Raw genomic sequence first — 11,206 nt, 5'->3', positions numbered from 1 at the left:
GTTTGCACTTCTTAATGTATATAATTTCCTGGACTTGATTAAAATGTATCTAACAGAGATGGACTTTCAGAAACCACTTCTGTTTACTCAAACACCTGGGAATAATCAAATACAAATCCTTGCTGTGTTCCTCAGTCCAAATTCTAATACTTCAGTTCTAGGTTTAGGATTGTTGGGACCCCTTTTCCATTAACATCTGGTCTCTTTCTGCTTCGAGTTGCTTGGTCAGAGTAATCTGTTCTTGTAAAAGACGAATGTTTTCCAGTTTACGGCTTTGTCTCTCAAGGTCTCGGATTACTCCTTCATGCAGCCTCTGAAAATACAAGAGACATAGTTCATTAGAGTGTGTCCTGGGTTGCATAGAACCAATGCCCATTTGCATTCCAACCTCTGTCACAGCACTGCCAAGTATATAACTGTTGCAAACCTTTTACTCTGTTAGTGACCTGAGCTACTTTTGGAGTCTAAAAATACAAGAGCTGAGATCTGATGTGTGGATGTTGATAAACTACTGGTAGCATGCCAGGAATACTGTATTTGTTGGCTTAGCTGTATGATCTTAATAGAATGATAAAGTGCTGGACAACTGTAAATAATGTATATTGATAAGCTCTACAATATTCTGGAGAGACAGCGATCTCTCCATAGAAGACTGACTTTTCCCCCATCCTTACCAGAACTCAGCTAATCTGCCCCAAATTTCTCAACTTGTGTTCCTCTGCTTGAGAAGAATTTGAAGGTGACCTGAAAAGAATGTTAAGAAGAACTTTTCTGCTTCTTTATGATGTATAAAAGCTGGCTGAAAAGGTTTCTTTCAGCTTGTTTTTTTTTTTAAACTTAAAAATATCTAGTATGTAAAGTCTTCCCTGGTTTTGCTGGAGATCCACTGGAGGTCCCACAGCACGTTTATTGTGGGCTCTTGAAAAAGTAATTTGTGATTCTACAAATATGTTCTTTCTTCAAAATGTTAATTAGACATTGATATACACAACATGGAGGCTACATTTTTTTAAGTGAAAATTTAATAGGATTACTATAATTGAAAGAGAAACAGTTTTTCTATTTTGTTTATTTTGTGCACTTGACAGCATTTTGGTCCTAATCCCATGGACAGACCTCTGTACCCATGCAGAGCCCCCAGATTTCAGTGGGGATTCCAATGCACACATAGGGATCCACCCTCACAGAGCTCACAGTACTTTGTATATAGTCAATTTAACTGTTTTTCCTGTATAGTCAGACCTTGATCCTGAAACTGGATCCCTGCAAGTGGATTCAACTGCTGAATCTGGGCCTTGGCCAATTTCCTTTTTTGTTTATGTGGGTATTTTTCACAACAATAGGGGAAAGAAAGATATATTGAAAACAAGAAAATACATCTGCGAAACCACAAAAATTGGCAAAGGAACTATGTGGCAGGAGCAGTACCTGAAACTGTTTATAACTCCTAGTAAATTTCAAGCTGATGGAGGCACATTTAACAGAAGATATTAAAATATATTTGATTAGGAAAACACATTAAATGGTTGCATGGAAGCCAATACTGCAACAAGCACAGGGTTCTGTCCACATGAATCCAACTTCAGGATCAGGGCCATATTTTGTTACTACCTATGGTCTTGATCCTTGAGAGGCTTACGTGCCCGCCTAATTTACTAACTGATATATGTAAAGTTAAGCTTGGGCATAAAAGTCTTTGCATCATGGATGAGGTTTTTTTTTAAACAACTAACAAAATCATCCAAAGCACAGGACTTGGTAGTGATGGGGGACTTCAACTACCCAGACATCTGTTGGGAAAATAACATAGCAGGGCACAGATTAGCCAACAAATTCTTGGAATGTATTGGAGACAATTTTTTATTTCAGAAGGCGGAGAAAGCTACTGGGGAGAGGCGGTTCTAGATTTGATTTTGACAAATAGGGAAGAACTGCTTGAGAATTTGAAAGTGGAAGGCAGCTTTGGTGAAAGTGATCATGAAATAGGGAGAAAAGCACAATAAAGACAATGGATTTCAAGAAGGCAGACTTTAGCAAACTCAGGGAATTGGTAGGTAAAATCCCATGGGAAGCAAGTCTAAGGGGAAAAACAATTGAAAACAGTTGGCAGTTTTTCAAAGAGACATTATTAAGGGCACAAGAGCAAATTATCCCACTGCATAGGAAAGATAGGAAGTATGGCAAGAGACCACCCTGGCTTAACCAGGAGATCTTCAATGATCTAAAAGTCAAAAAAGAGTCCTATAAAAAGTGGAAACTTGGTCAAACTACAAAGGATGAATATAAACAAACAACATAAGTCTGTAGGGACAAAATTAGAAAAGCCAAGGCACAAAATTAGATCAAACTAGCTAAGGACATAGAAGGAAACAAGAAAACATTCTACAAATACATTAGAAGCAAGAGGAAGACCAGGAACAGAGTAGGCTTGTTACTCAATGAAGGGGGAAAGACAATAACAGAAAATGTGGAAATGGCAGAGGTACTTAATGACATTTGTTTCAGTTTTCACCAAAAAGGTTGGTGGCAATGGGACATCTAAAATAGTGAATGCCAGTGAAAATGAGGTAGGATCAGAGTCTAAAATAGGGAAAAGAACAAGTCAGAAATTACTTAGCCAAGTTAGATGTCTTCAAATCACCAGGGGCCGATGAAATGCATCCTAGAATACTCAAGGAGTCGACTGAGATATTTGAGCCATTAGTGATTATCTTTGAGAAGTCATAGAAGACAGGAGAGATTCCAGCAGACTGGAAAAGGTCTAATATAGTGCCCATATATAAAAAGGGAAATAAGGACAACCCAGGGAATTACAGACCAGTCAGCTTAACTTCTGTACAGAGAAAGATAATGGAGCAAATAATTAAGCAATCAATTTGCAAACACCTAGAAGATAATAAGGTGATAAATAACAGTCAGCATGGATTTGTCAAGAACAAATCGTGTCATACCAACCTGATAGCTTTCATTGACAGGGTAACAAGCCTTGTGAATAGGGGTGAAGTGGTAGATGTGGTATATCTTGACTTTAGTTAACGCTTTTGATACTGTCTCGCACGACCGTCTCATAAACAAACTAGGGAAATACAACCTAGATGGAGCTGCTATAAGGTGGGTGCATAACTGGTTGGAAAATCAATCCCAGAGAGTAGTTATCAGTGGTTCACAGTCATGCTGGAAGGGCATAACAAGTGGGGTCCCACAAGGATCGGTTCTGGGAGGGGTTGCAAGTGCTTTGGAAGATAGGATTAAAATTCAAAATTATGTGGACAAACTGGAGAAATGGTCTGAATTAAACAGGTTGAAATTCAATAAGGACAAATGCAAAGTGCTCTACTTAGGAAGGAACAATCAGTTGCACACATACAAAATGGGAAATGACTGCCTAGGAAGGAGTACCACAGAAAGGGATCTGGGGGTCATAGTGGAGCACAAGCTAAATATGAGTCAACAGTATAACGCTGTTGCAAAAAAAGCAAACGTCATTCTGGGATGTATGAGCAGGAGTATTGTAAGCAAGACACGAGAAGTAATTCTTCCGCTCTACTCCACACTGATTAGGCCTCAATTAGGGTATTGTGTCCAGTTCTGGGTGCCACATTTCAGGAAAGATGTGGACAAATTGGAGAAAGTCCAAAGAATAACAACAAAAATTATTAAAGGTCTAGAAAACATGATCTGTGAGGGAAGATTGAAAAAATTGGGTTTGTTTAGTCTGGAGAAGAGAAGACTGAGCGGGTACTATGACAACAGTTTTCAAGTACATAAAAGGTTGTTACAAGGAGGAGGGAGAAAAATTGTTCTTGTTAACCTCTGAGGATAGGACAATAAGCAATGGGCTTAAATTGGAGCAAGGGCAGTTGGACATTAGGAAAAACTTCCTGTCAGAGCGGTTAAGCACTAGAATAAATTGCCTAGGGAGGTGGTGGAATCTCCATCATTGGGGATTTTTAAGAGCAGGTTGGACAAACACCTGTCAGGGATGGTCTAGAAGATAATACTTAGTCCTGCCTTGAATGCAGGGGGCTGGACTAGATGACCTCTGGAGGTCCCTTCCAGTTCTATGATTCTATGATCATCAGGACACAAATGTATTCACAGGCACTACAACTGACTGGCTGAATGCTGGAAAAAATAATTTATGAATAAATGAATAGCCAAATGACAAAAACGATGAATACTTTATTTAATTAATATCATCTGATACTATGTAGGGCTGGCTGAATAGAGCTAAAAATGCATTTGCAAATCATTTATTTGAAAAATTGACCCAAAAATTATCAAATAACCTATCTGTGAATATTGTGACCAGTTCTAACAGAAAGAGGCTTTATTTCTCACCCAGAATCCAAGTACACATTTCAAGGGAAATAATTTGTTCCATCAAAATCATCAAGAAAAAATATTTTGTGCAAAAAATATTTTAATCTTATTGTCAAAAAATATGCAGTCAAAGACAAAAAGTATGTCACCTAAAAATATCAATCTCTCTGGAAATGAATTTGATGGGAGAGGTTCTTTCCCATCAGTTTCAGTCAATTTAATCCAGGTTATAAAATTACTACTACCCTGATAGACTAGTCGATAGTATTAGTTAATGAAAATACAGAAAAGAGGAAGAGATTTTGATCAATGCAGGCATCAAGCATCTCTCTTTATCCAATAAAATACAGCAATCCTGTAACCTACCAGGCTGTGTTTTCATTCACTTTAGTGCTACACAGCTATATATGGGTTTTGCAAAAACACCTTTATATTTTGTCCCAAATGACAGATATCTACCATCCATCATTAGCACAATCAAAATACATACAAACCGACTTGGGTCAGGTCGATACACAGAAGTTGCACCAGTTTATTTTTACATCTATTTTGTTAAACCTGTGCAAGTTTAATTTCACTTGGCTTATCTCAAATTAGTTCATTAATGCCAAAAATTTCTTAAATTAAATCAACAAAAACCAGACATGAACTGATTTAAGAATGTCCACATTCGGGGTCTGCCTTGGTTTAACTAAATTAATTTGAAAAACAATTTAGATAAACTGGTGCACTTTTGAGCATAGACAAAGCATTAGTACTTGCTGATTATCAGGCCCTGGATTAGAGAGGCCATTTTTGCTTATATAGTGCAGGAGAGCTGGAGGAAGAATACACAGATGTGCAAGGTTTGAGCCATGTCTACACTATGGGCACGACAACGGCACAGTTAGAGTATCATAACAATGCCGCTGTAGCATCATAGCGTAGCTGCTTTCTACAGGGACAGAAGGTGTTTTTCCGTTGCTGCAGGACACCACCTCCCCAAACAACAGTAGCTAGGTTGATGGAAGCATTTTTCAGGCCCTTGAGTACCGTAGCTATGCTGACCTAACTTTTAAGTACAGACCAGGCCTTAGTTATAGCTAAGAAACTAGCAGATCTATGTGAACCTTTGAAGGCTGTATCCATCCACACCTCCGTCCCACTCTGCACCATCTTTTTCATTTCATGTCTCTGCTTTCCCTTATAGTCCTAACCGGGGACTCTGCTCTCCTTGTAATCTTTATGTCCCCATAAAGCCTGTGGCCATTGGTCCCTGGATTTGTGGTAACTAGAAATGTAATGGAGAACCTCAGCTTTCATTTAAGAACAGTAAGTTTTTTGCCCTATTGCTTGTGAACAGAGCCTTGAAAATGTGAACCAATTTAAGCTGATCACTAGAGTTGAAAGGATCAAGCAGCTGGAACCCACTTCTGCATCAGGGCTCTGGGGAATGCTAAGTATCGCCCAGTGAACACAATCATTTCATGTAAAATTCAGTTAAATTTGGGGTGTATCCCAAAGAATCATCTCACTAACCCTCCCTAAAATCTCTAGGCCAGCTGTCTGTGCCGGAAGTAGAGTGATCATGATGGACAGAGGAATAGATTACCATTTGGGTGGAAAGGGATGGGGACATAACACTGTTTCACAGGCCACCCAACAAAATAGTAATGCTGACTGTGCCCCATGAGACAGATTTTCCCAGCTGACCAACAAGCTCCTCTATATCCTCCACCTTTAAAGGGTTTCACTCAGTCCATTAGATCTGGCAATACAGTACAGCTGCTTGGCAGCTGGACAACAGTTGCAATTCGTCATCCTCTGGGATTTCCAGTCAGAAGCACAGTGGCAATCTTGAATGTGCCTGACCAGAGACACTCAACACTATTCTGTGAATGGAGCTGAAGTTGAAGGTAGTAGCAGAAACACTGCTGAACCTACAGGAATCTTCACAGTCTAAGGAACAGGAGTGGGAAGAGAAGCCTTATGGTTTAAAGGAGGAATTGTGGCGTGGGGCTATGGAAACATATAGAAAGGTAGGAAGCATTGGAAATGATCCAGAGAAAGGTGGGGACAGGGCTGTTTGGAGTCAGGCTAAGTCCCCATACTTTTTGTAACCTTAAAAAATATATGAGCCATTCTTGAGGGACTAACCACATGAATTTATCCACTACACAGTTCCCTTTTACATACACATACATGCACAAATTACATTAGAAGAACACTAAATTTGCACAGTTAAGCACTCAAGAGTGAGGAAATGCCAAATATGCCACCTTAATTCAGCCCCTTGCATGGATGCAGTATGATACAGCCTTTAATTACATGATCACATGCTATTTTTCCTCACCGCATCCCTGTGCACAGAATGGATTGTGCTGACTTAACGAACACCTTTTCTCCCCAAGTGTGATTCCTGTCCCAGTCCTCTAGGCTCCTAATCCCAGTCCAAGTCTCATTCCCTACTCAATCCATTTTCCCTTCTGGGTCCCCCATCCAAGTCCTAGTTTCACCCTACCCCTCCTCCTACTCATCCCAATCCCAGTTTCTTTCCACAGCCACCAGATTCCTTGTCTCAATCTAAGTCCCTCAATAATGCCGCTCCTAGTCAGGCTCTTGTACCTTCTACATACAAGTCAGGCAGTTTCCTCCTCCACGCTGCCTGGTGATGAAGCAGTGGGAAAACTGAGAGCACAAGACAGTCCCCCTGTTCTCAGTTCTGGTGTCCAACCCCACCCTAGCACAAAGCAGTGGGAGCAGCAATTGCAGGGAAAGTTCTGCTCAGATTCTAACCTACTGCTCCAGGATGAAGCATACTCAGCACAGACTGAATCTTCAATGAAGTTAGCTACTAAATGCCACCAAGTCTCTACTGAGCATGTGTGAAATGAAATATTTCAAAGACTTATAATTTGGCCAGTTTTTCACAGAACAGCAGAAAGGCACATCCATGATACAAAGGTCAAATGCCAAGCCTTTGCTCCAAATCAAGGAGGTGCTTGTGCTTCTCAACAAACTGTTTGAAAGAATTATTTTAACATGGGCAAAACAATGCATTTTCCCCATGTTGTCCTTGAAAATGGCTGAATTATTTTAGCTGGAAAAAAAATCAGACCAAGACATACAACCAGTATTGGAAATTTCAATCTGAACAATTACAGTTTGGCAAAGTTATAAGGACCTGAAAATGGGATCCTATAATGGGAACTGTTGGACAATCCTAGCTATAGGTGGTGCTCCCAGTCCCACCTACAAAAAGGTATTTCATTCCGAATTAGAACACTTTTAGTTGGGTTCCTCCATACAAGGACTCGGCATCTTCTTCAGCATCTTCTCAAGTGACACTTCATACCTTGTAGGACACTACCTTCAGGGTTGGGGTTCACTAGGAGTTATCAGATACATATGTACAAGGCAAGAACCTTCTCAAGTTTAAAGCTCATGCAAAATCTTTGTCAGCTATCAGATTGGATTGCTAGACTGAATATCCACCAGTGCAAACCATGAAATGCAAAGGAACAAGCCGTTAAGTCAGTCAATGCCCCATCTCCCATCAACTCCTTTCCTCAACCATCTCCCATAACTTCACCCAAATCAGCAACCAATGTGCACCCTTAAGCAAGACAGAAGTCTACCCCAATATCAATTTAATACCTGAGTGCCTATATATTGCGCTTCTAGGAGATGAGCTTGAGGATGTGATAGGAGCTTGGAAAATTTACTGGCCATATACTAGCCAAAGGGCCAAACTTACTAGCCTAATGCTGATATGAACTAAAAGAGGAGGGCCATAACAGAGGAAGGGCTGGGCACAGACAGGGGAGAAAGGGTATTATTTGCAGATATGGGACAGGCAGATCTAGGCCTGCCCAAAACCAAAGGGGGAAAAACTGCTAAGCCCAGACCACAAGTGAGTAAATGGAACAACAAATGAAAAAACAGGAACAGAAGTGAGGTCAAAGGTTGAAAATCAAGGAACCAGAATGGGACCCCAAACAGAGAACTCTGGACAGCACCCGCTGCACCTCAAAGGCATCTAAGGTCTCAGTGGACACTGCCCAGAGGAACTCTGCAAAGAGACATGATCAAACAAGGGAACAGAAATAGGCCCCACAATCAAAGAGTACCCCGCTTTCCAGCTTCCAGTGGCCATCTTGACCATTCTAGGAAGAGGCTGACGAGGAGGTCCCACATACAGAATCTCTCAGCCTAGCTCAGAGGAGGGGAATGGCGCGAAGCACGAGTGGGTGGCGCAGCTGGGAGGAAGGAGATACCATGGAAGACGAGCGCGTGCAGCGCGGCTCAGAGGAAGGGGATGCCTTAGAGCATGCCCGCACCAGCGAGGAGAGTCCGAGACCGCTACCCAGGGCCCCGCGAGATTCAAACGTGTGACCCCGGCATTCTGGGCACCCTTTGGAAACAGACCAGCTGGATGCTGGCGGGGCGGGGGGGGGGCGGGGGGACTGCAGGGCGGGCGCCGAATGACACGTTTGGAGGGCAGGGGGAAGAAGAGCAGAGTGCTGGGCGGAGCTTGGACTAGGAGGGGGCGGAGCTTGGTGATGGGCAGGCCAGGAGGGAAGTCACTCTACTTGAGGCTCAGGGCCAGAACCATGTGTGGGCGGGGCCAAATGTGAGGGGGCGTGGCTACGAGCGAGGGGGCAGGACAGGAGGGGGAGTGGCTCTAAGTGAGGGGCGGGGCCCTAACCTCACGGGGGGTGGGGCTGAGCAAGGGCGGATCCCACGGGTGGGGCGGGGCCAGATGGGAAGGGGCGGGGCTATGAGTGAGGGACAGCGCCCGCGTGGGGCGGGGCGCCCCCTCTCCCCGGCCCCTCAGCCGGGGGGCGGCAGGTGACGCTCCCTCACCTCCTTGACGCGTCTCTGCTGGATGTGCACGGCGGCCACCGTCCCGGCCGACAGCAGCACGGAGATGCCCAGCGCCACCTTGGAGGCCGTCGACATCCCCTCCCCCACCCGGCCGTTTGCGGAGCGCGAGCCGCCCAGCTCGAGCGGCCAGTGCATGCGCGTGCGTGCCGGCCCGCTGCTGCCGGGGGCGGGACTCTCCGCACGGGCCGCGCGCGCGCGCGCCGGCGCGCTGACTCGCCCGATAAATAGAACGCGGAGAGCATCGATCCGTACGCCACCAGGCCCAGCCCAAAGTAATCGAAACCCGAGAAAGGGCTTGGGGAAGGGCTGGAGCTCAGCGGGAGAGAGAGTCTCGCTGTTTGCCCTGGCCAGGGGCTGTAGTGTCCCCTGTGCAGGGGCTGCTGAACTCCCGGTGCTAGCCCATTGCACTGGTACGAGGGGAGGGGGCTGGCACTGTGCCGGGGATGCTGGGCCATTGCCCCCAACCCTGGCAAGGCCCATAGGAACAGCAGCCAATGCCGCCCTGCAGGGGATGGAGCAGCCTGCCAGGGGTGTTAAATGGGGCGGGAGCCAGGCCCCAGGGTCCCCCCAGCGGTGGGAGCACCAACAGAGCGTCCCCCTGCAGGGCCAGCGGGCGGGCTCTGGGGGCAGGGCAGGTCCCTGCCAGGTGGGACTGGTGTAGTGGCCGCAGTAGGGCCAAGGAGATGGGCCCGGGCATGCTGCAGGGGAGACGCGCCCAGGCACTGATGGGCCAGCGCAGGGGACCCTGGGGGGGCTGCGATGAAAGCCCTGGAAGCAGCGGGGGCTGCAGCAGGAATGGTGCTAGGGCAGCGAGGGAGGGAAGGAGCTGGTTGGGGGTAGGAAATGAGCCACCTTTGGGGCCAGGGTGAGGAGCAAGCAGGGATGGAGGCCCCAAAGGGGGATGGTGATAGTGGGGGAGGGGGCAGGAGAAGAGTCCCCAGAGGTGTGCTGTTCACAGTGGTGGGAAGATGAGGGCTGGGGCAGGTGTTCGGGGCTAGGCCAGGCAGAGGACTCGCTTCACCTCGGTCGCTTCCTGGGCTCCCCCCGCAGCAGTGAGTTGGGAGCCCCGGGGAAGCCAGGCCTGAGTGGCAGGTGCCTCCTCTTGCTGCCTGGTGGTGGGAGGGCTTGGGCGACGCCTCCATGCCATTAGCACAGGGTCCAGTCTCCAAAGTACCTGTATCAGCCCAGATGGCATGAGGTCTCCCCATGCCACGCCCTGAGCTTGTCCCCACAGCCCCTGCACAAGCCATGTGTATTACCGAGGGACATGGGACTGGTGGAGCCTCTGCAACAAGAGACAAACAGATGGGGCTGGAAGGAGCCAGCATCAGCACCAATCAACCCTTTGTGGGCATGGGACAGCCTGCCTCAGGGCAGCGTGGGTAACTGTGACCCTCAGGCATTCCTCCGAGAGCCTTATAGATAGCTGGGATCCCCAATCCACCCTGCCCCAGGGGCTTGTGGGTAACTGTGACACCCCCATCTCCCCAGGGCCTTTTGAATGGCTGGGATCCCCCATCCCCAGCCACCCCAGGGCCAGCTGTGATCCACCCCCCGCTCCCAACCCAGAGTCTTGTGGATACCTGGGTTCCCCCTTGGTGTCCTCCTTGCCTGTCTGCCTCAGCACAGTCACTGCATTCCCAATAGATCTGCCCATGCCGGGGAGTTAGAGCTGGATCCAACCCCCCTGTGTTTGGAGCTGTTCGGCCCAGGGCTTTGTGTCAGGCCCCTCATTCCCCAACCACTCACTTTTTCTGATGAAACCTCTGGTTTCCAGCATCCCCTTTGGCAGATGAGCAGTGCCACACTGCCCCGCTCACCCACTCTCCAGGAATGGAGATGGAGGAAGTCATGATGTTCTCCGTGGGCCTCTTCCCGCCTTGGGCATGGACTCCCCTTGCTGCTGACTGCCCCATCCCTCCTGAAACAGGGGCAGGGGGGCAATCAAGCCTCTACATTTCCAGTCAGGATTAGGCACTCCAGGATTAAGGCCACCAGCCCAAGTCTTTCCATGGGA

General features: G+C 46.5%; 1 protein-coding gene across 1 annotated transcript; it reads right to left on the bottom strand.

Annotated features, from left to right (window-relative positions):
- Positions 1–156: 156 nt before the first annotated feature.
- Positions 157–9,372, bottom strand: LOC123366788 (protein PET117 homolog, mitochondrial). Its single transcript, XM_045010530.1, has 2 exons — positions 9,169–9,372; positions 157–313 (listed from the first exon to the last, which is right to left on the bottom strand). Exons 1-2 carry the CDS (start codon positions 9,322–9,324, stop codon positions 164–166), a joined length of 306 nt encoding a protein of 101 aa, XP_044866465.1. The 5' UTR covers positions 9,325–9,372; the 3' UTR covers positions 157–163.
- Positions 9,373–11,206: the final 1,834 nt, after the last annotated feature.

Source organism: Mauremys mutica, chromosome 3 (genome assembly GCF_020497125.1).
Source record: "Mauremys mutica isolate MM-2020 ecotype Southern chromosome 3, ASM2049712v1, whole genome shotgun sequence".
Classification (NCBI taxonomy): Eukaryota; Metazoa; Chordata; order Testudines; family Geoemydidae; genus Mauremys; species Mauremys mutica.
Note: the sequence above shows the minus strand (reverse complement) of the source record. Positions and strands in the feature narration are given on the sequence as shown.